General features: G+C 47.4%; 1 protein-coding gene across 5 annotated transcripts in view; it reads right to left on the bottom strand.

Annotated features, from left to right (window-relative positions):
* PKNOX1 (PBX/knotted 1 homeobox 1) overlaps positions 1 to 24,478 on the bottom strand; it is a 55,917-nt gene extending 31,439 nt beyond the window's left edge. For 2 of the 5 annotated variants that reach the window (XM_081302206.1, XM_081302210.1), the window contains exons 1-4: positions 24,340 to 24,432; positions 7,041 to 7,146; positions 3,537 to 3,729; positions 1,231 to 1,341 (exon numbers count right to left, since the gene is read on the bottom strand). In XM_081302206.1, coding sequence (XP_081158332.1) covers positions 1,231 to 1,281 — 51 coding nt within the window. In that variant the 5' untranslated portion in view covers positions 1,282 to 1,341; positions 3,537 to 3,729; positions 7,041 to 7,146; positions 24,340 to 24,432. Of the gene's footprint in view, positions 1 to 1,230; positions 1,342 to 3,536; positions 3,730 to 7,040; positions 7,147 to 11,885; positions 12,128 to 24,339 lie in introns of all 5 variants that reach the window. The other 3 variants (XM_081302208.1, XM_081302209.1, XM_081302207.1) reach the window with 3 other exon arrangements.
* Positions 24,479 to 24,614: the final 136 nt, after the last annotated feature.

Below are 24,614 nucleotides of genomic sequence, written 5' to 3'. Positions count from 1 at the left end.
TCTTTTCTCTCTCTTTAAAAACAAAAACAAAAACAAAAAAAAAGAAAGTCTCCGCAACAGGAACCAAATAAGAATGGTACGAAACTGGCCACCAGGGTAAGGGAGGCACGACTCGCCTCACCGCCAGAAGCCTCCCCAGCTGCATGGAGCCTCATGGGGAGCAGGGGCATCCAGGGCGTGTATTCCATTTCCCCTCTGATGGGCAGGAATGCAATGGAGAAGGCGCCAAACCCCAGCAGGATGTGGAGCATGCAGGGCACTTGGGAAGTTCTCAGCCTATGCCTCAGCTGGCCTCCTTCCCCTCCCCAACCCTTGCTGGTCACAGAGCACACACCACCAGATACACACACACATATACTGCAGCTCCAAGGGGAAGACTCCTTCATCTGGGAGGACAGTCGAGAAGCGCCCTGGCAGCATGCACCAGATAAACGGGTCTGCTGTGAAGCTCTGCTGGGAGGGCTGGTGACTGGGTCAGTGCCCTCCCATACTTGTAAGTGGGGAGATGAAGCTCGGGAAGTTAATCCAGTGAGACTCAGATTAGTGACTGTCAATGTAGGAATCTGGCTGTCAAAATAGATCTGTAGCTTGATAGCAGAGCAGCTGCCTAACATTCAGAAGACCCTGGGTTTGATCCCCAGAATTACAAACAAACAAATAGAAAAAAACACCTGGGTTTTCTTTTTTCTTTTTTTTTTTAAATTAATATTATTTTATTTTTTGGTACCAGGGATTGAAGCCAGGGGCACTTTGCCACTGAGCCATATCTCTAGCCCTTTTATTTTAATATATTTTGAGACAGAGTCTCACTAAGTTACTCTCAGCCTCGCTAAGTTGCTGAAGCTAGCCTGGAACTTGGAATCCTCCTATCTCAGCCTCCTAAGTGGCTGGGATTATAGGCACATGCCAGCACATCCAGCTCTCTTTTTATTTTTATTTTTGTGGAGCTGGTGGAGGCCTCACATATGCTAGGCAAGCACCCAGCTTTTCTTTAAAAGTCACATAACTAATTAACACTGACCTTAAAAAAGTAAATTCCCAAAGAATTCATATGATGGAGGGAGACTCCAAATGTATCACTTAAGGATATAATGTGAATAATTCTATGGCTTATCTTTCTGAACACCAATATATAATAAATGCATAAAATATTTAAAACTGAATGTGCAACCTCATAGAAACTGAATGACTGGCAATAATCAGAATGCAGAATAAAGCTCAAGCTCTCACTTGCTGCCCATCTTGATAGCTGTCTATACTCAACGTCTGTGTGGCCATCATGGTTGACAAAAGAGTTTTATTTAAGACATCAAATCATCTTGAGACAGAAGCAAATGATATCTGGGAAAACAAAAGGAGAAGAGCATTAGAAGAGCACTAACAGTTATACAACATTTTTTTTGTTTTTGTTTTTGATTTTGGTACCAGGGATTGATTGAACTCAGGGGCAGTTGGTCACTGAGCCATATCCCCAGCCCTATTTTGTATTTTATTTAGAAATAAGGTCTCACTGAGTTGCTTAGCACCTCACTTTTGCTGAGGCTGGCTTTGAACTTGTGATCCTCCTGCCTCAGCCCCCAAAGCCGCCAGGATTACAGGCATGTGCCACTACACCTGGCTAATGTTCTTTATTCTACACCACCTGTGCACATGTATTTTTATATAGAAAAAACACCCTGACCCTGACACCCTGCTATGACCAAGACCCTCCTGGATAGCACTTCACTTGCTGAGCCATCAACAACCTGCACTGGTCCCTGATTTGTCCTTGCATTGTCAACCAGCTGGCCCACCACCCAAAGATACCAGCACTTGCCTCGTATGCAAGACAAGTGTTGGGGGCTATTATGGTTTAGATATGAGGGGTCCCCCAAAAGCTCATGTGTGAGATAATGCAGGAATTTTCAGAAGTGAAATGATTAGATTATGAGATGCTTGACCTAATAAGAGGATGATCCACTGATAGATTAACTGGGCAGTAACTGTAGGCAGGTAGAGCCTGGGGATATATCTTTGGGTTTATAATCTCCCTGTCTCTCTCTCTCCTCCCTCCTCCCCCCACCTGCCTTCTTTCTCCCTCTCTCTCTCTTCCCTCTTGGCCGCCCTGTCCTGGGTTGCTTTTCTCTACCATGCCCTTCCGTCATGATGTGCTACCTCATCTTGAGTCCAGAGCTAAGGAGCGAACCTCTGAAACTGGGAGCCAAAATAAAGTTTCCTCCTCTGAGTTGTTCTAATCAGGTATTTCAGTCACAGTGACCAAAAGCCAACTAACACAGGAGGCCTGAGATGCAGCAAGGAGCAAGTTGGCTCGAGAGCCCTTATCTTCTGGGAGTAGACAGGTGTGGAGGAGAAGAGCAACAGGAGGGCAGCACAGGGTGAAGCACAGAGGTGGGAGTGGCTCACAGCCATGTGCTCATGCAGGCCCCAGGGAAGGCCATTTAAACCAGCCCTGATACACTGAGTAAGGGAGATGGGTGCTCCAAAGAGGAACAGTGAACAAGGAATGAAAGGACAGGATGAAGGTAGCCAAAATGGCACTGCTATAAAGCTGCACATGTAACACAAATACGTAAATAATGGCCACTTGCCTCAAGATACATAAAACCTCCACCCTGATGAGCTGGAAGGACGGTGGCTGTAAGAAGCACCTGCAGTGGGGCTGCGAGAGGCACTGCAGAGCTGTGCAGGAGTGTGGGTCCAACCAGCCAGCGAGACCTGCTTGGGTATAGTGTGGCCACTGAGAGTCGGGCGGGCTAGGGCTTGCCAAGAAGGCCACACGCAAGTCAAGCATAGTCATGCCACTTGTCTTGCACTAGCAGGACCACAAAGTCACCAGGGGAAGTCCAGCAGCACTTCGGGGATGGTGCTAAGTGTGAGCCAAGCAAGCCAGGGAAGGAATCAGCAGCAGCCTTAATGGAGACAGTTGACAGGTGTCTGTCTCCTGATGTCTGTCTCCTGACCACTAACGCTGCAGCCAGGCCACCTCCTGACATGCTACCCCAGGAGGGATTCTTCACATAATGCCCACTTACAGCTGAGCACCGAGTAATGTGGCCAGGCCCACAGAGCTAGCCAAAGGTTTGCCGGTCTCAGCCTCAGCAGCATGGCTCTGCAGCTATCACAGGGACAGGGCTTGTCCCAGGTTGAGGAGCTAGTGTGTGGAAGGGCTAAGACATGACTTCATGAAAACCATGGGGCACATGAGGCCACTCCTTCCCTCCTTCAGCAAATGCTTGTTGTGTTGGGCAGTTCTGGGCACTGGGGCACAGAAACAAATAGGCCAACAAGACACAGGCAGGGGCACAGGCACAAACTGATGGCAAGACAGGCCTTGATGTGCACGCAAGTATACTCAGGAAGTGACGGGGCCAAAGGAAGGCAGGAAACGGTGACTGGACAGAGCAGAGGAGGAAGCAGGGAGGTGCATGAGAGGTGACTATGGCCACAGTGAGGATGCCAGTGTCCCACACAGGATGGAAAACACAGCTGAGGATGTGACTCAAGCTCTGACTTCATGAGCAAAACAGACTGTGTACCTTTGGAGCCCAGGAGAGCTGGGGTTGGGGTGTAGGCACTGGGAATCCAGACAGAGGTGAGCCAAGGGGGCTGTGGGCAGTCCGGAGTATGGAAGGAAGGGACCAGAACAGGCTGAGCTTCCCACCCGAGCACCTGGAGGAGCAGAGATGTAGGTCCCAGGACAAGTAGACAGGTAAAGAGCAGCTTCTTAGCCTGGGAAGGAAAACAACATGAGACATTTCAAGTTGGAGAGGCTTCTCAGAACCACACAGGCATCTGGGCTGGAAACACACTTGGTCACCATCAGGGTACAGCTAGTACGTGTGGACATGCCTAACTCCCTACACCCAGGAACTGCATGTGGGACCTGATTTAGAAATGAACTATAGGGGGCTTGGGAAGTGGCTCAAGAGGTAGCGCATTTGTCTGGCATGCGTGAGACACTGGGTTCGATCCTCAGCACCACATAAAAATAAAATAAAGATATTGTGTCCACCTAAAACTAAAAAATAAACATTTAAAAAAAACATTTTTTTAAAAAAAGAAATGAACTATAGGGCTGGGGCTGGGGCTCAGCAGTAGAGCGCTCACCTAGCACGTACAAGGCCCTGGGTTTGATCCTCAGCACCACATAAAAATAAAATAAAGATATTGTGTCCAAATACAACTAAAAAAATAAACACTTAAAAAAAAAGAGATGAACTACAAATGGGATGACTTTGGGTCTCAAGGTGAGAGCATCCCAGGTTTAGAGCCCAGGGATTGGCCGTCCTTAGAAGAGAGGAGGAGATCTGAGGCACCCCAGGGACCCCACAGAAGACAGAAGCAGGGACTGTGGTGGCATCTGCAAGCAACATGACCCTAAAGATGACTGGCGCCACCAGAAGGTCAAAGAGGGAAGGGAGGACGCTCCCTTGGAGACTGCAGGGGCGGCAGAGCCCTGAACTCCGGTCTCCAGAACTGTATCCTGGTTTGGTTTGGTTTCACAGGGCCTGCGATGGCATCGAGGCCTCACGTTTGCCAGGAGAGCACACTGCTCTCAGCCTTCCAGTTTGTGGCAGTTTGTCACAGCTGCCCTTGCCAACAAATGCAGTGTGTGAAGCCCCCAGACTAGAGGAGACCACCAGGAAGAGTCAGGAGGCAGCTGTGCCAGGTCAGTCTGGAGGTCAGGAGGACGGGACGCAGCAGCCAGTGGGACAAGAGAAGAACGGGGCAGCGCCACTGAAGCCGTGGAGGCGGGGTACCAATCACATAAAGAACAGCTGAGGGTCAAGGAGAAGGCGGCTGAGCACCACAGCTGGTGAGTGCAAAGCCCCCGGGAGCAGGACGGGAAGAAGCGCTGTCACCGGAAACTCTGCCCCTGGGAACAATCCCACCAACAGCAAGAGCCGCTCGCACTAGGGAGCAGTGTGTGTGGCGGTGAAGACACAGGGAAAGGCTCACGCACCACGGACGGTGTGCTCGCCACGCTGTGCTCCACCCACCCTCAATCCCTCTCAGGGCAGAGACACCACACACGTGCAAACTTGTCCCTGAGTGTCTCTTACCGGTTTCTCCTTGATCAAAACTTGGCCCTCCTTCAAATCCTGTCTTCTCTCCAACTTCACTTCCACCTGCCCCTCTGACCCCTGTGGACTCCAGCCCAGCATCACCCCTGAGACCCCAAGCTGCAGGACAGGGTTACTGACAGGTGGCTGCAGACAGGTGGGATGTGCCTAGAGGAGCGGGTCACTGCGGGTGTGCCTTTGGGCACGACTGTGCCGGCTGAGCTTAGTCTCTCTTCCTCCCAGCACCCTGTCTTCACTGCCTTCCTCCACCACATCCATCTCACCACCTCAGGCCCCAAGTACTTTCCCTCCTTAAAACCGTTCTTGTCAGGTCTGTTGGTCGTGGCAGGGAAGAAGCTGATGAAAGCAAGGGCATTTTACAAAGTAGACAGCCAGTGGCCTGAGAAGTCAAGGTCACAAAAGGTCAGAGAGAAACACCACCACAGTGTGACTCTGAACTGGGTCTGGGCCCCCAATGTCCTTTTCTTTCTGTAAAGCTCATTAATAAAACAAATGGCAGAATCCCCAAACACAGTCGGAGTGGATTTTAGTACTGTATTAGTGCTACTTTCCTTACCTGACCACTGTACTAGGGTCAGTTAGTGGAGTCTTCTGGTTTGGGGATGCATGGTCAAGTATGTAGCCAAGACGGGCATCATGCCTGTGCCTTACTTTCTCAAATGTTGGAGGGGGAGAGACAAAGTGTGTTTATACAGAGAGAGAGAATATCAGAGATGGAGAAAGCAAGCACAATAAAGCTAGAGTTTGGTAACGCTGCAATTTGGAGAAAGCATACAGGAAATCTTTGTATGATTTCTACGACTTCTTTGTGTGTCTGAAATTCAAAACAGAGCTTTTTAAAGTTTAAAATTCTATAAAAGGTATGGGAAGTGTCTGGGGTTAAAAGAAACTAAAGAAACAAAACAAAAGCTGACCAGAAACAGTGGTGCATGCCTCCTGTCCCTGCTAATCAGGAGGCCGAGGGAGGAGGATCACTTGAGTCCAGAAGTTGGACAACAGTCTGGGCAACATAATAAGACCCTGTCTCAAAAATCCAAAAACACACAACCCACCATAACAAAAGAAAAGAAAGGAGAGGAAAATGCTGTAAAAGACAATTTAAGGACATTTGGGGAGATATGAAATAAAGTCGGTATTAGAGAGTGTTACCTTGACAGTTTGATAATGCTGTGTGCTCACTGCATGATCCTCTAACTCTGAGGGGTTGGGCTGAGGCATGTCGATCTAGGTTATGATAGCCACAACTTATTTCATCTGGGTCAACAAAAATACACACATAACTAAGTACACTTGGGCCAGACATCAACCACAGTGGACTCCAGGTGGCAGGGAATCACACTTCTTCTCTTTCAACATTTTGTTTCCAAATGTTCATAATAAATATTAAGGGAAAGTCAGAATTTTATTTCTAAAGCTTAAATATTTGTGATCCTCTCTTTTAAAACTGGTTAAAAATTTCTAAATTTGGGGCTGGGATTGTAGCTCAGTGGTAGAGTGCTCGCCTAGCATGTACAAGGCCCTGGGTTCAATTCTCAGCACCACATAAATGTAAATAAATAAAATAAAGATGTTGTGTCCAACTATAACTAAAAAATAAATATTTAAAAAATTTTGTAAATTTGATATAGTTATTAAAATATTCTAAAGCAAAATTTTGAAATTTGGGCGTGTCAAAAGCTCTGAAAGTATGTGTTCTCCCTACATCAGAAGACCATGCAAAGAATTTTTTTTTAAAGGCAACTCCTTATAACAAATATTGTGAGTAAATACAAAGGAGCAGAGTACCAAGATGGACAACACTCCTGCTAGACACCAAGAAAGGAAGCCAGAGAGAAAGTGCCTGCAGATGGCACCTCCCACTCAAGATGGCCCCACTCATAAAAGCCATTTGCAAAGTTGCTCATCATTTGTGGAACTGCTCACTAAACCCCACTCCCCAGCAGAATGACACACCACCTTTTGGTAGCAGTGCTGCCTGTTCCTCCATCCTCCAATCGGAACAGCTCCCGCAGAATCCCAGTTCTTGCTGCAGCTCCCTTCTTAGTCTGTAAGAGGCCGTGATCTTAATTAAGCTCAGGCCATCACCTCTGTCCATCAACTCAGGGCAGGACCCAACACAGAACCTGAGTCATGAAGTGAAACCTATCACTAACTGGGAAAGGACTAAACCTACAAAGGTGGAAAGCCGGCTCACCTTCACCAAAAACCATTCTATCAGGCATTACGTCAAAACCCAATGCTGGGGGCTGGGGATGTGGCTCAGGCGGTAGCGCGCTCGCCTGGCATGCGTGCGGCCCGGGTTCGATCCTCAGCACCACATACCAACAAAGATGTTGTGTCCGCCGAGAACTAAAGAATAAATATTAAAAATTCTCTCTCTCTCTCTCTCTCTCTCTCTCTCTCTCTCTCTCTCTCTCTCTTTCTCCTCTTTCATTAAAAAAAAAAAATACTTTAAAAAAAAAACCCAATGCTGGGCTGGGGTTGTGGCTCAGTTGTAGCGCACTTGCCTAGCACGTATGAGGCACTGGGTTAGATCCTCAGCACCACATATATAAAGAGTATCTCATGCTTATTTAAAAAAACAAACTCAATGCTGATTTCAGATTAAGAGACAATCGAGGCCAGGTGCAGTGGTACACATCTGTAATCTCAGAGATTTGGGAGAATGGAGGATCTCAGCAACTTAGAGAGACCCAGACTCAAAAAACAGGACTAGGGATGAAGCTCAATGGTGAAGCATCCCTGGGTTCAATCCCCAATACCCCAAAAGAGAAAGAGAATATGAATGAATCGGGGACTGGGGATATAGTTCAGTGGAAGAGTGCTACAGATATAGATACAGACATGTCCTTTTTCATCTGCCAATTAATATGTTTAAAGCAAAGTTGAAGTAAAACCTGGAACTCAAGGGAGTTGGCCCCAGGTCATACGGTGCACTGGTTTGGAAAGCAGACTGACCACCTACATGCTTAGCCATGGAAAATGTTGCACGTCTCATAATCCACCCAAGAACAGAGCTCTGGGGTCGTGACCTTCAAGGCTGACAGAAACGTGGAATGCAGGCGGCTCTAGCAGGCTGCCATTTACTGTTTTTAAGCATGCTAGTCCGGCCAACTGGAAGCACACAGCAAGTTTTCCAGAACTGAAATGTGACCAGACTGATTTAGTCCAGCCATGAGGTCCGCCCTTTGCTCAGGTTTGACTCAATAAAGTCCCAGAGAGATGAAGCCCAACTCGGGTGGGAAGACTGGATGTAGTAGTGCCCCATCCCTGCTCATCCCTACACCACGGGGCCTGCTGGGAGTCTCGGAGGGGAACCTCTACTTGTCTGAATGATTTAATAATTATCTTAGTGGTGTCTTTAACTCTGATGGAAGGTTTCAATTTTAGCATTTTAGTCTTTATTTTCAGAATAGTCAATGTATTTGGTATTGCAGGTATACTCCGGTTTGAATGTGTTCCCCCAAAGTCCATGTATTATAAGTAATCCCTAATCCATACTTTCATGGTATATGGAGAGGGAATTTGGGAGGCCATTAGGATTAGATGAGGTCATGAAGATGGCACCATAATGGTGTCAGTGACTCTATAGGAAGAGGAAGAGACCCAAGTTGGCACACCTGCTATCTCCCATGTGACGCCCTCTGCCATGTCATGATGCAGCAAGAAGGGCCCGCCAGTGCCCAGCTGAGGCAGGTGCCACACTCTGGACTTCCTAACCTTCAGAACTGTAAGCAAAGAAACCCCTCTATTCTTCATAAATTACCTCATCTCAGGCACTTTGTTTTAGCAATAGAAAAAAAAGACTAAGAGAACTTGTATTACTAAATTTTAGAAATTAGCTTTTTCAGACAAAAGATTTGAGAGAAACTTACTAAGACTGCTTACTTCCCCTCACTTTTCCAAGCTGATAAGACTGACAAGCACTCCTCTCAAACTGGGGGTGCCCAGTGGACAGGGCCAGGAAGTGGCTCCACAGAGCTCACTTTCTGGTAAATGGGTTTACAAAGTCTGAGGATTGAGATCCACTGTACGTGTATTTCCAAATTATTATATCCACTTTTCTTTAGTCAGATAGTAAGGTGTTTTTTTTTAAACAATTATGCTTACTAAACTTAAAACTATAGTTCAAGATGGGCACCATGGTGCACACCTGTAATCCCAGTGGCTTGGGAAGCCTGAGGCAGGAGGATCGAGAATTCAAAACCAGCCTCAGCAATGGTGAGGCACTAAGCAACTCAGTGAGACCCTGTCTCTAAATAAAATACAGAATAGGGCTGGGGATGTGGCTCAGTGGTCAAGTGCCCCTGAATTCAATTCCTGATACCAAAACAAACAAACAAACAAAAAAACTATAGTTCAAAATGTGTAAAGTTCGGGCTGGGGATGTGGCTCAAGCGGTAGTGCACTCGCCTGGTATGCATACGGCCGGGGTTCGATCCTCAGCACCACATACAAAAAACAAAGATGTTGTGTCCGCCAAAAACTAAGAAAAAAATAAATATTAAAAAATTCTCAATCTCTATTAAAAAAAATGTGTAAAGTTCAAGTTGTAAAGGGAACTGATCATTTTCTAATGATACTCTAAAGAGAGTATCTAATATGATCAACTTGAGTTATTCAAAGGTCATCTTAAAAGTTCAAACTTATTGAATTTGCAAAAATTATAAAATTTATAAAACCTACATAAAAACATAGGGAAAAACCAGGCCTGTAAGTGTACCCCTAAGAAATACTGATTTGTGGGCTGGGGATGTGGCTCAAGCGGTAGCGCGCTCACCTGGCATGCGTGCAGCCGGGGTTCGATCCTCAGCACCACATACCAACAAAGATGTTGTGTCCGCCGAGAACTAAAAAAAAATAAATATTAAAAATTCTCTCTCTCTCTCTCTCTCTCTCTCTCTCTCTCTCCTCTCTCACTCTCTCTTAAAAAAAAAAAGAAATACTGATTTGAAAGTAGAGCAATCTTTTCTGTGCTTAAAAGCCTCATTCCAAAGGGCATTTAAAAATCATGGCCAGGGGCTGGGGTGGAGCTCGGTGGCAGAGCATGTGCTTAGCTCACTGGAAGCCCCGGGCTCCATCCTTAGCACCAAAAGCAAAACAAGAAACACCATGACAAGAAAAGCTGGATGCCAGATACCTTTTAATTCACAGTAATAAAGAATGGAACCAGAGCCTGCAGACCCCCCTCCTCGGGGGAACAGTGAAGTCAGCAATGACCATCGTCACGCCATCATGACATGCGAGGGCCAGACCCTAGGTGGCACCAAGAAGTGGTGGCCTGCAAGTGAAAGGCAGACGCGTAGCCCCACGAGCATGTCTGTGCCCTCGTCAGCGCCACCGCTCTCTTGCAGCTCTCTCCTTGCCAGGGCCCATCCTAGTGCTGACGTGGAGCAGCAGATAGACGCAGTCCCTGCTTCAAGAAACAGCATCACTGCGAGACTTACTTATGGGTCATGGGGAGAAGAGGCGTCTTTGACCCCAGTCGTCTTCCCCAAGAGCGCAGAGTCCTCTCTGTCACTCAGGGCCACCACCTCCCCCTGTGAAGTCCGAGGTCTTCTGTAGGGAGGCCTTCGAGATGCTCAGTCCCTCAACACCTATGGGTTTTCTTGTGGCTGTCTTAAGTACCTCAGTGAGATCATACTTTTTGATGGGTTACTAATGAGATATGTCACTTTTTGGCAGACGGACAATGCACTTGCCAATTTTGCTGGACTCTCCTTTAATCCTAACAGTAGGTGCACATTCCGCTGGTTTTTCTCAGTAGATATCATCATCTGTAAGCCATGCAGATGTGATCCCCATCAACACTCCTGCTGCTGGGCTCAGGGCCTAGCTCAGAGCTAAGAGTGCTGGCCTAAGATGCCCAGGACCCTGGTTCCATCCTAGCACTGCTCCCCTACCCCAAAAATCCTGTTGTATTTGACAAACTCCAACTATTCTCAAATGTAAACAGAGCAAAGATCCATGAGTAGCTAAATTGCTAAAAAAAAAACAGTTTAAAAAAACCAGATTTCAAAACATAAGACCATAGTAACAACAAAAAAGAGCGAGTAATAGCATAAGAACAGAGGAAAAGTCAAGAGAACTGAAGAAATGAGACACTGGACTTGGGAGAGCTTTTATAAGTATTTAAAATACACACAACTTTGAAATTTTTGATTTTACAAAAAATCCCATTGACCCAACAGCTTGGTAGGCTGAGGCAGGAGGATCACAAGTTCAAAGCCAGCCTCAGCAATGCCAAGGCAGTAAGCAACTCAGTGAGACCCTGTCTGTAAATAAAATACAAAACAGGGCTGGGGAATGGGGCTCAGTGGTCAAGTGCCCTGAGTTCAATCCCCAATCTACCCCATCCCCTAGAAAAAATCCCATTGAATGCAACCAACTCCAGCACAACTAAGGCTCTGGTGAGACAGGTCTGGTGCTGTCTGCACCTGCAACAAGCAGGCCAGGCCCACTTCCTCTCTTTAATCATGGATACTGGCCATGTCCTGGCCTCGGCTGTGCACAGCACAGGCGCCCGAGAAGTGAACTCCTGAGGCTCGGAAGGAACGTGTCTCAAAGGCCTCCAGCACAGTGTTGGTGACACAGCTCATGTGGATGACAGACTCAGAGAGGAGTTTCCCAAGAGGCCACATCTTCGTGTCCTGTGTCAGGAGAAGGGGGCTTAGTGAAGAGAGTGGAGGAGGGGAGCAGGAGGAGAGCTGTGTTGGAGTGCCTACTGTATAGGCCCCCTTTCTCCAGCACTCCATCCAGGGGATCAGAATCCACACAATCCAATGATTCCCAAAGACTCACCAGATGCACTGAGCACCAAGTCGTCAATGTGGGAGCCCTGGAGGACATCACTCCTCCAAACCAGCTCAGTGGCACTCAGCTACGGCAGAAGCCAGGCCAAGCCCAGACTCCAGCCTGGGCCACATGGGGATGCAGCTTCTTATTAGCAAGAGGACTCACTTCTTGACCCCTGGAAAGAAGGCTGACCACACGCAGGCCGTACAGTGTGAGGAGGGCATCGAGTTGCCAGGAGGCCCAGAATGCTGTGAGGGAGACCAGGGCTGTAAGGAAGACCCCCAGGCTGTGAGAGAGACCCCCAGGCTGTGAGGGAGACCCCCAGGCTGTCAGGGAGACCCCTTGGCTATGAGGGAGACCCCTTGGATATGAGGAGACCCCCATGCTGTGAGGGAGACCCCCAGGCTGTAAGGGAGACCCCCAGGCTGTGAGGAAGACCCCTAGGCTGTGAGGGAGACCCCCAGACAGTGAGGGAGACCCTCAGGCTGTAAGAGAGACCCCCAGGCTGTGAGGAAGACCCCCAGGCTGTCAGGAAGACCCCCAGGCTGTGAGGGAGACCCCCAGGCTGTAAGGAAGACCCCCAGGCTGTGAGGAAGACCCACTAGGCTGTGAGGGAGACCCCCATACTGTAAGGGAGACCCCCAGGCTGTAAGGGAGAGCCCTTGACTATGAGGAAGACCCCCAGGCTGGGAGGGAGACCCCCAGGCTGTGAGGAAGACCCCAAGGCTATCAGGAAGATCCCCAGGCTGTCAGGGAGACCCCCAGGCTGTAAGGAAGACCCCTAGGCTGTGAGGAAGACCCACTAGGCTGTGAGGGAGAACCCAGACTGTAAGGGAGACCCCCAGACTGTAAGGGAGACCCCCAGGCTGTAAGGGAGAGCCCTTGACTATGAGGAAGACCCCCAGGCTGGGAGGGAGACCCCCAGGCTGTGAAGGAGACCCCCCAGGCTGTGAAGGAGACCCCCAGGCTATAAGGGAGACCCCCCCTGGCTGTGAGGGAGACCCCCAGGCTGTAAGGGAGACCCCCAGGCTGTAAGGGAGAGCCCTTGACTATGAGGAAGACCCCCAGGCTGGGAGGGAGACCCCCCAGGCTGTGAGGAAGACCCCAAGGCTATCAGGAAGACCCCCAGGCTGTCAGGGAGACCCCCAGGCTGTCAGGGAGACCCCCAGGCTGTAAGGAAGACCCCTAGGCTGTGAGGAAGACCCACTAGGCTGTGAGGGAGACCCCTAGGCTGTAAGGGAGAGCCCTTGACTATGAGGAAGACCCCCAGGCTGGGAGGGAGACCCCCAGGCTGTGAAGGAGACCCCCCAGGCTGTGAAGGAGACCCCCAGGCTATGAGGGAGACCCCCCCCCCCCCCCCGCTGTGAGGGAGATCCCCAGGCTATGAAGCAGACCCCCAAGGCTGTGAGGGAGACCCCAAGCCCTGAGGAATACCCCAAGCTCTGAGGAATACCCAAATGCTTAAGAAGGATCCCAAGGCTGTGAGAAACTCAAGTCGCGTGGAGCATCTACAAGTAGTTGCTCTGTTCAACATGCCCACTCACCTTCCAGCTTATAGCCATCAACTGCCAAACTTGAGAAAATGCTTGTTAAAGATTCTGTCCCTTGTTGGGCACAGTGGCGCACACCTGTAATCCTAGCATCTCGGGAGGCTGAGGCAGGACGATCTCAAGTACAAGGCCAGCCTCAGCAACTTAGCAAGGCCCTAAACAACTTACCAAGACCCTGTCTCAAAATAAGAAATAAAAAGGGCTGGGGATGTGGCTTAGTGGTTAAATTTAATCTCCTTGCTACTGGGTGGCCACTATTCCCAAGCATATCCCCCTTTAGAGTAGCTTCTAATGAACAGAGACAGAAAATATTTCTCATAAAAAATTGTTTAAAATTAGTTAACACTGATATCTCCAATTCAAACTTGGGATTACAGGGTATTTATTTTCTTGCTTCAACTTCATATCTGTATGTCTTTTCTCCCACCCTTGAACTCTTATTTCCTAATAACAGCAACATAATGATTTATCGTATGATATATAGTTTCAAACTAAAACAAACATTATTACTAAAAATATAAGTACTAAAAAACTGCCTAGGTTCTTTTTGTTCTGATTTTTAAAGAACCATACATACATAGGGCTGGAGTTGTGGCTCAGAGGTAGAGTGCTCACCTAGCATATGCAAGGCCCTGAGTTCGATTCTCAGCACCACGTAAAAATAAATAAAATAAAAGTATTGTGTCCAAGTACAACTAAAAATAAATAAATAAATATTTTAAAAAAGGAACCATACATAAATATCATATGGCTTTGATAGAGCTCAGGACATGCTATGCTATCCTAAATGTGGCACCCTGGCATATTGACTTTTTTAAGCTGAGCAATTTGAGAAAATACACGTAAGGGAGTCTACTGACTGTCCTCCCCATGTCTCCCCTAGGGCAGTGAGTGGTGCCCTGCCTATACTGGAGGAAAAGCACAGCCTTATCCCCACAGCAGGGACACAGAGAGGAACCTGGGTACACTGCCCCTGCTCAGTTTCCCCAGTGGATCACAATTTAGTCCCTTGGTCCTCTCGTGTTTCTCCACAGCTTCCCACTCTTAATCAAACTTAACCCAAAACACTCAGGTTTAAACACTCCGCTGGGTCCTCATTTCCTTGAGAAGGTTCCCATGTCACACAAAACTTAGATCAAATAAATTGTGTGCCTTTTTCTTGCTATTCTTGATTCCAGGGGACCCAGCAATAATCCTACAGTGGGAAGGAGAAAAACCACCCCAGCTGCCTCCTCTGCAAGGACCTTGTGTTGACTGGCCTCAGGCCTCTAGGTAAAGGGCATAGTCCTCACACCCTGGGCCTTGATCTCCTCACTTGGCCTATGGATGGATGCCTCTTGGCAGGTGGAGATCACCTTCACACCTGCTTAGAGCTGCAGCGAGCTCAGCTGCCCCTAAACTGACCACTGTCTACCTAGCCAGTCCCCTGTGCAGGAATAGCAGCCCCTTGCGGCACCATAGTCACACCAGCCTCTTGGGGTCCCTCTGAGCTCCAGCTCCCACCTCTCTCTGGAATGGCTTCACTCCCCCCCATCCCAAGGAGGAAACACCCTTGACCTCTGACCCACAGCTCACTGCAAATTGGCCTCCCTTTCAGTCCTTAGCACAGCTGTGAACAACCATTATTCTGAGGGATCTCTGACCAGGCAGAAACCTTATCCCTGTTTTTGTTTACCATTATACCCAGCCACTATCACAATGTGGGGTGCTCAAATTTAGCAGGTGCTCAAGATTTTTGGTTTAGCAAATCCTTGCTACAATCTGTACAACACAGGAATTACCTGTTTCATGAAAATTCAATCTCAATCACCCATCTGTGCCTAGAGACTTCTGGAGGAGCTACGTCTTGAACCCCTTCTCAATTCTGTCTCAAACTTCTGGTCTATACAGGTGTTCTACCTCAAGGTCAACTCTAATTATAGCCCAGTCATAAACTACCCAGAACTCCTTAAGTCATCAAACTGTACAAGGCACTTCTTTTTTACATATTTTGATTTTTAGTTGTAGTTGGACACAATACCTTTATTTTATTTTTATGTGGTGCTAGGTAAATGGTCTACCGCTGAGCCCCAGCCCCAGCCCATACACGGCATGTTCTTACGTGTACCTTCCCATCTGCCATTACATTCCTTTAAAAATACTGTCCTTGCTCCTTCTTCATCTATTTGCCTATCTTCTTTTGGGGGTGATTTTATTTTTCTAGTGTTTTATGCTGAACACTCAATTCATTTACTTTCTTGTTCTCTAATAAATGCACTCTAGGCTCCAGAGTTTCTTTCTCCTGAAAGCGGTTTGTGCCTCACCCCACTGGTCAGGATATAAAACCTTTACTGTCATCCACTTATAGTCAGAAAACAGTTTGTGATAGTTCCCTCTCAATCCAGAGATAGACAGACCTTAAAATGTCCAGGTAGAATAGACACCTTTAGATGTCTGTTCACTCTTTGTGGTACTGGGGATTGAAGCCAGGTGTGCTCTACCACTGGGCTACATCCTCAGCCCCTTTTTAATTATTGAGACAGGATCTTGCTAAGTTACCAGCCTGCCTCAGACTCCAAGTCTCTTAATAGGTATGGCCACCGCACCCTGCAAGCTATCCTTTTACTCTGAAATTCCAAACAGCTTGTGTCACTGCAGTCTGAGGTTCTGACCAGCAGGATTTACTTTTGAAAACTTGGGATAATTTTTCTTTATGGCCTAAAATACAGCCGATTTTGTTCAGTGTCTTACGAGACTGATGAGAATCGACATTTTATGTTTATTGGGCACAAATATCTGCATATGTCCATTAGTTCCACATAGCCACCATATTAATATTACTTAAATCCCTCATATCAGCAGTTCTCAGATGGAGGCATTTCTGGAGATTACTCTGAGGGCGATCTCGATGGAGCGTGATCTGGCCCATGTTCCTGATGCCAGGCTGAGAACTCCATTTCGACCCTGGGTTACGGAAGTCCCTCCCTGTGTGCAGAGCTGTCAGGCCCCCCCCCCCCCATCAGGATCAACTGTGCAGTGAGGTCTCCATTATGATGTTAATAACCCTCGACTGCTCCTCCCTCCTGTGCATGACCTCAGCCTAGTCTGATGGTGATAGTGCTCCTTTTCTCATTGCACTGATACAGTTCTCCATCTCTTATTTCTCTTCTACTTGTTAGTTTTAGATGTCTGACTTGTGTAGAAAACTTGGCTAGATGTCTTTTTTGTACTAAATCTGGAGTTTTATCACCTGAGATATACCCTTTCAACATTAGCTGTGGTTCCTGATATATCTGGCATATTCACATCATCTTAGTTTTGTTTTCTAAAAAATATCCCAAGCATGCTTCCTTGGGATTTTTCCCTTTAGTATCTTTTCTTAAGGTTTTTCTTTGTTGTATTTTCCCCCTTTGCACTTTGGGAGTTACACATCCGATCTTCAGGCATCTAGTAGTTATTTTCATACCACCCCAAATCAACAGGAACACCCCATCCCAACTGGTTTCCATAACTGTGTATCATCAACTACACATAAGCAAAGTGTTCCCATGCTCAAAGGGAACTGGTCACTAAGGCAGAGTTCTGGAGTCAAGTCCTAGCACCTAGTAACATGTACTTTTATGATCCTAAATGATTTAAGGGCTATTTCTTTATGCTCTCTTTTTACAGATGACCTATAAACCCACCATAAAAAAGTCAGGAGTCCAGGGAGGGGAAACATCTTGCCTATTCCTCATTTGTTAATTCATATTTCCCCAACAATGCTATTTGATTTCATTTCGATCCAGACAACTTTGATGTATTTCCATTGAGATCTATGGCCAGGGTAGGGGTGGGGCATGGAGTAGTCCTGTGAACTAGTTCTATAAAGGGCTAGATAGTGAGTATTGTAAGTCTGTGGACCACATACTACTTCTATTACATATTCTTTCTTTTTCTTTATAGCTCTTTAAAAACATATGAGCCATTCTCAGCTGTAAGCATATAAAACTAGAGAGCACTGAGATTGAATCCACAGGCCTGCCATCTGCCAATCCCTGGCCTCAAATATGGCTATTTAAAAACAAGTCTTAAAAAAAAACCATCAAATGGACTTCTTTCAGCCCTTTGGAAAGGCTCTCTACTCATTCTGATGACATATCTCATGCACTGCAATAGTCAGCATTGCCACCTGATAAGTCCAAGCATCTGTGCCCCTCTCCAGCTGCCACACCCAGGGAAGGACTACCACTCTAGCAGTGCACCTCCCTGCTGCTGTTGAAAGCCAGCAGGCAAAATCCCAACACAGAAGGACTGGAGATCCTAGGGTTGCTCAGTTCTAGTATCTGCAGAGATCAAAGGCATTATTAAGTCAGATAGTTATGGAACCAGAAAAGGACTAGAAACAAGGGCAAGAGTTCTGGGGCTACTTCTCTAGATTTTTTTTCTCACTATTTTTCCCTAAAACACTTAATTGATGATCTTTTTCCAAACTGTCTATTAACAAACCTACAGAAACTATCAAGGCACCAAGAAAATTGCCCAAATTCCATACTCATAATGGATACCTTCTCTAACCTATCTTTCGGGACATTAATTATCCATCATTACAGTTCAGGGAGTTTTCATGTCTTTTACAAGTTTTTGCCAATCAGGGTTCAAAAGACAAAAGCCCTTCATTTCCCACCCCAGAGAGATGTTCAATCAAATAATTCATTCAAGGAAAAACATTTGCCAAGAAATCATTTTATTTTTCAAACAAGGCTTGGAGAGGTCCCACCTGAAATTTAATACCAAATATAATCACAGATATTAAATTGTTTGAAAACTTGTACAAAAAAAGTATCTCTAATCCAAAAGTCCACATATGTCCAGTGAAGACAAAGCAAAATTTAACAAAAACATTTTATTGGTTTTATAATTTGTTTTAGATGACCTATTATGGTAAATTTACATTCACATCAAAACTTGACTCTCACATCATTACAAACTAGCATGCAACACTTTCATACGTCCTAATTATTAAGGATCAATGCATGAGTTTTTTATGAGAACTAGGGAGCTGGGGATATGGCTCAGTGGTAGAGCATGTGCTTAGCAGGCATGAAGCCCTAAGTTCAATCCCCACTACCAAAAAGGAAAGAAAATAGGAACCTTAACCCTTCAATCAAGGAACTCTTTCCCAAAGGCAGTCTTTCTCCCATTGCATTGCCTGTGCTCAGGGATGCAGTAGTGCAGAAATGGCCCTATCGGGCCCTCTTTCCAGCAGTTGCTGCCCTTCAGATCCACACTCCCTTTCAACCTGATTAGCAGCAAGTCAGCTTTCAGATGGCAAAACAGACAACGTAAAAAACCTAAATGCTAAAGACTTTGAGATACTGGACACGACTATAAATAAAATATATGTGTGTGTATACACATACATAAAAAATTGCAAAATTGTTAAGATCTTAAATGTTTAATGAGAAATATTTATGTAAATATACACAGAAAAACATAATGTGGACTAGTAATACAACATGAAATACCTTAACAGATCAATTTGCAAAATGTATGCACATAAACCACTGGCCTCAAAAATGGACAAAGGACTTGATGCTCAACATCACACTGATCATAGGGAAATGCAAATCAAAACAATTTCACACCCACTAGGATGGCTACTATCAAAAAATAGAAAATTGGAGCTGGGGATATAGCTCAATAGTAGATCACCTGCCTAGACTGCGGGAGACCTAGGTTTGACCACAAGCACCATAAATAATGATGATGGTGATGGTGATGGTGATGTCAAGGATCTGAACAAACTGGAACCTCCATGCATTGTTGATAAGAATATAAAATGGAACAAACACTATAGGAAAACAGTATGGTAGTTCCTCAAAAAATTAAATAGAACAATGTGTAGTGGCACATACCTGTAATTCTGGCAACTCAGGAGACTGAGGTAAGAAAGCCAAGTTCAAGGCCAGCCCCAGCAACTTAGCAAGACCCAGTCTTGAAATAAAATAAAAAGGGGTGGGGATGGAGCTCAGCGGTAGAACACCCTGGGTTCAATCCCCAGTACTGGGGGTGGGAGGGTGTGGGGAGGGCGTGGCAGGGAATAAGTTAAACATATAACTAATATATGATATAGAATTCTAATTCTTAATCTACACCCAGAGGAACTTAGTTATTTGCACACCTGTGTTTGTAGCCACATTATTCACAATAACCAAACAGTGGAAGAACTCAAGTACCCAGAAAATGGATGAATAAACAAAATGTGGTACATATAATGGAAGATTGGTCAGCTTTTAAAAATGTGGAAATTCTGACACATGCTGAAATATGGATGAACATTTGCTAAATGAAACAGTTAATCACAAAAAGACAAGTATTATGTGATTACACTTATCTGAAGTACCTACAACAGGCAAATTCCGAGAGACAGTTGAATGGTGGTTGCCAAGGGGCTGGGGAGAGGGTGAAAGAGGAGTTTGTTTAACCATGAGGAGTTTCAGTTTAAGAAGATGAAAACAGTTCTGGAGGTAGATGGATGGAGAACATGAATGAACTAAATGCCACTGAGCAGTGCACTTAAAATTAATTAAGACAGTAAAATCTGTATATACAACTATACAAATAGAGCTCTACAATAAAAGTTTGGGGAAAGTACCCATAAGCATATAACTGAATTTTTTTAAATGTGAAGTTTGACAATTTAATGTTTATAATTTTCCTTTTTCCTAAGTTATAACCTTAATTTCTTCTAGCACACACACAAAAATGCAAATCTTAATAAAACATCTTGGAGAAGATATAATTAAATATGTTGAGAGTCTACTAAGCTCTCATAAAGGCATTATTTTTGCACAAATTTGATCAGACTGTTTTAGAAATTGCAATCATGGTACCTAGCAATCCACAACCTGAGCGACCCACCCCAACTGTAGGCCCTGTTGTAAGGAGGGGCACTGTGCAGATGCAGAAGCCCAACATTCCTCACTGCACCAGGCAGCCCCCTGCTCACAGGTCAGCGCCCGAGTGTGGGGTGTTAAGAGAAAAGAGCTTGGTCAGTCTCTCTCTGAGGTGTGCTGGGAAAGGGAAGAGGATCAGACAGGTAGCACTGGGGACTGAGAGGCTGCAAGGTAGAGCTGGGTGGGGCCCAAGCTAGGGGAAGTCAAGTGTGCAGAAAGGAGGACAGAGCTGAGAGTAATAGTCTAATTTCCTGAAGGCACCCCCAAGATCCCTGGTGGGCAGGTGGATCCCATCAGAGCCTATTATGACTTGTATAAGGTGTTCCCCAAAGCTCCTGCTGTGTTAATGCAGGAATGTTCAGCAGAGAAATGATTAAATTATGAAAGCTGTAATCTAACAGTGGATTAATCCTTTTGGTGGATTAATCTATCTGGTAGATTAATAATTTGAATGGACTAATAGGGTGGCAACTATAGATAGGTGGTACATGGCTTGAGGAAGTAGGGGTGTGCCTTTGGGGTTTATATTTTGTCCCTAGCATATCTTCTCCCCACCCCACAACTCTGTTTCCTGGCTGTCAAGAGTTAAGCAGCTTGCCTCCCACACTCTTTCACCATAAGGTCTGCCTCACCTCAGGTCCGGGGCAAAGGAATCTGCCAACCATGGACTGAACCTCTGAAACTGTGAACCCCAATACTTTTCCACCTCTAAGTTGTCGTAAGGTATTTTGGTCACAGTGATGAAAAGCTAACACAGAGCTGAACCATGGCTCCACTTGCCCAGACATTCAGCAATATGTTGATTCCAGGGGTCCCACTAGATTTCTTTATGCTTACTCCTGGTGACCACAGCAGACCTCCCTCTGCAGCCTCACCTAGAGACAGCTTTATGCTTGCTAGAGGATAAGCTAAGGAACACAGACCTTTAGAGTAGCAATATCATCCTGGGCACAAATAACCTCCCTCAGGCAGGGACACTAACAATTCATGCTGAGCAGCTTAACCCAAGGAGGGAAGAAAGGTACAGCCTCATGGCTTGACCTGTCAGCATGATCACCCCATATCATTTTAGGGAAAGGCCTCAGATGGTAAAATGAATCCCATTTGAGTATGTATGTGTAAATGCAGGGATCAAATCTGGGGCTTTGTGCCTGCTGAGCATGCACTCTGCCACCAAGCAACACCCCTGGCACAATAAATCCAAATGCTGTACTAGTTCACAGACCCTCAGTCTCTCAACCTGACAGATTGGCAGTTTTCAAGATTAAGCTGTAGACCTTTATCCCAAAAATTTCTTAGAATTAAGAGGCTGCTCCATCCTCTTCGCAAGTCCCTAAGGCATGTCCTTAGACTCACACAGCTTCAAAGGAATAACAGTTTTTAAATACAGATTTAACAACTTATTTGCTATAATATCACACTGCTTGCTTTCTTTGTGAATTTTCCAAAAACAATAAACTGGCAGCGACTGACAAAGTCTAACACCTACCTGCAGAGAGCAGGCAGCAAGCTAGGTAACTGGCACTCACTCTCATCTGCAGGACACTTGGCCACCTTTGGTGGCCAGGCCTACAGACACTTCTCAACAAATGACCATGCCTTCTAGTCCTCAACTGTTCATCCATCTCCAGACTGAACTTTTTGCACACCATACATCCACTTTACATTTCTTCTTAGACAGCTGAGGACAGACCCATAACAGCTGCTCAGTCAGTACAACCAGTGGGAGATAGCCTTTCCTGCAGCCGTGGCTACTTCTCTCACCCTCACAGACTTGCCTCACCATGAGCCTACACAGCTGTTTCCCTTGCCCTGCTATTTGAATTCCTAGTCACCTCTGCCATCTACAAAACTGTGTCAGGAAGTGGGAAAAAGAACACATCCATCCATATTCCTAATAAAGGAGGGGCTCAGCGTACATGAACTTCTACTGAAGAACTTGCTATGTGAACCTAAGGGAAAAAATATTTACCTGCAATAACTTCTAGCTGAAATCTAGCACTTCTTCAATGATGAAAGCAGATAATAAGCCCTGGAGTTTCAGCAGGTCAGCGACAGACATGTTCACAAACCACAGGTTATCAGGGAAATCTCACTACTACTCCAAAAGACTTACCAGAGCCACTGGTGGGTGATGTACTGTGCTAACAGAAGGCTCAGATTGGACTCTATCAATAATTTGGTTCAATGTTTTGATGACTATTTCAAAATCATTGGTTCTATTCTTGAAATTTTTATTTTGGCCTGGGAGAGTCAAGGTCCCTGAGGTCTACACTCTGCATCACTTTCTCACCTTCAGGCTTTCCTTTTGAAGTTTGAGACAGTTAACAATTAGAAACAAAAATGAAAATTGTAAACAGAAATGTTACTACTCAAGTAACGACCATTTCTGCTACTCACAATTAGGACTTCCCTAAACTTAGGTTACACTGTCACAGAAATGTAACTAAATGTAAGCTAGAGAACAGGAACCTCAGATCATTAACCAGGTAACTTGCTGACACTTAAAATTATAAACAGAGATTGTTAATCTTTAGAACTGGCCATCCTCCTCGGGACAAGTTTACTCAATTCTAAAGCACACTTAACTTTTCAATACTTCAACTGGCCCGCTAAGAAAGCAGTGCATCCATAGGAATTGTGAGCAATGGTACCTAACACAAGGGTACATTTTAGATCCATCAACTATTGCAGCTAGATGATCCACACATCACTCTCCACCCTAAATACATTAAAGAACAAGAGATGAAGAAGATGAGAGTCAGTGTGCCACCTTCCAAGTCAACCAGATTCGACTGCATCACCAGTAATTGACCTGGCAAACACGTTGGCAGTTCACTTAAACTCATCTTTATAATACCAACAGAACACTCCTTATTTCAGCACCATGAGATGAGGCCTAAAGCTGGGGTTTTCTTCTATCCTTTGACGAAAAGTACCAACATCTTGCGGAAAAATCGGTGACTTTTACAATAAGCCACTCTCACAAGCTACCTAAATGATGACGTTAGAGCCCCTGGTCTATGACAAATCCATCTTGAACTGCTGCAAGTCTGCCATCAATTTAGCGAAGTGCAGGCGCCGCTCCCGGCTCGTACCGCTCTACGCGCAGCACCGTCTACAGGGTAGAGGATCCGAGCGTCCTAGGCGGGGCCCGGCGGTCGCTCCGGGGCCACTCTCCAAGCCGGGCATCGCAAGGCACCGCGGAACCAAGCAGGCGAGTTCTCTCACAAGGAACGTGCGGTCCACCGCGGGGACACCCGTGCCAAACTCTTCCCCAGGAGCTACCCGGACCGGCTGTGTCTAGCGCACACTGGAACCCCTCCCGGAACCCCCACCGGTCGCCCGCGGGACCCCTCCGCCGCGCCCGGGCCCCGCGCCGCCCGACACCGCGACCCGCCCGCCCCGCCCGCCCCCGCGCCGCGGCCCGGGCCCTCGCCGCGCCACCCCGCACCGCACCGGGACCCCGCACCCGGACCCCACACCGCGCCGGGACCCCGCCGCCATCTTCCGCCGCTTCCCCGGGCCAGGCCCGGCCCGCCGCACCCGCTCCGACCCTCGGCCCGCCCCGGCCCGCGCGCCCCCGCCCGCACCCTGCCCGCGGCTCGGCGCGCCCCCGCCACCCCCGCCGCCCGCGCAGGGGCGCGCGCCGCACTCCGAAAGGGACGGTTAGCAGCGCGCGCCTCGAGCGGGCCCTGCGCGGCGGCCGCGGCGCCTTCCAGAAATTTCCGCGTCCCTGAGCCCACAGAGGAAAACAGGCCGGGCGCGCCCCCGCGCCGCGGGCGGACGGCGCCCCCTCCCCCGGCCGCGCTCCCCTCCCCCGCGCCCGCCCCCAGCCCCGGGCGGCGGGGCAAGTGCGGGCCCCGGGCGCCGCCCGCCCGACCCGAGGCGGCGCAGCGGTGCGGCAGCGGCCGCCGCGGCCGGTGTGATTGATAGGGACGGCGGCGGCGAGAGCGGCGGCGGCGGCGGCGGAGCGGTTGAGTGACAGCTTACCTGGGTGCCAATCTTCATCACACTGACAAGCGGCTGCAGCAATCGGGACCCGCAGTGCCGCGCCCGCGTCCAACCGTCACGCCGACGCCGGGCCACGCGACACAGCCTCGCTCAATGGGAGGAGGGCGACGCCGACGCGCGCCGCATCAATATTCACCGCGGGGGCGGGGCCTGCTGGCGACGGGCCCCGCCCCCGCCCTGCGCGGCGGCGGGCGCGGGGTGGGGCCTGCGCGGGGGCGGAGCGGACCGCGGCCCCGCCCCTCGCGTCCGCAGCC

This window comes from Spermophilus citellus, assembly GCF_964194105.1.
Source record: "Spermophilus citellus genome assembly, chromosome: 7".
Lineage (NCBI taxonomy): Eukaryota > Metazoa > Chordata > Mammalia > Rodentia > Sciuridae > Spermophilus > Spermophilus citellus.
Note: the sequence above shows the minus strand (reverse complement) of the source record. Positions and strands in the feature narration are given on the sequence as shown.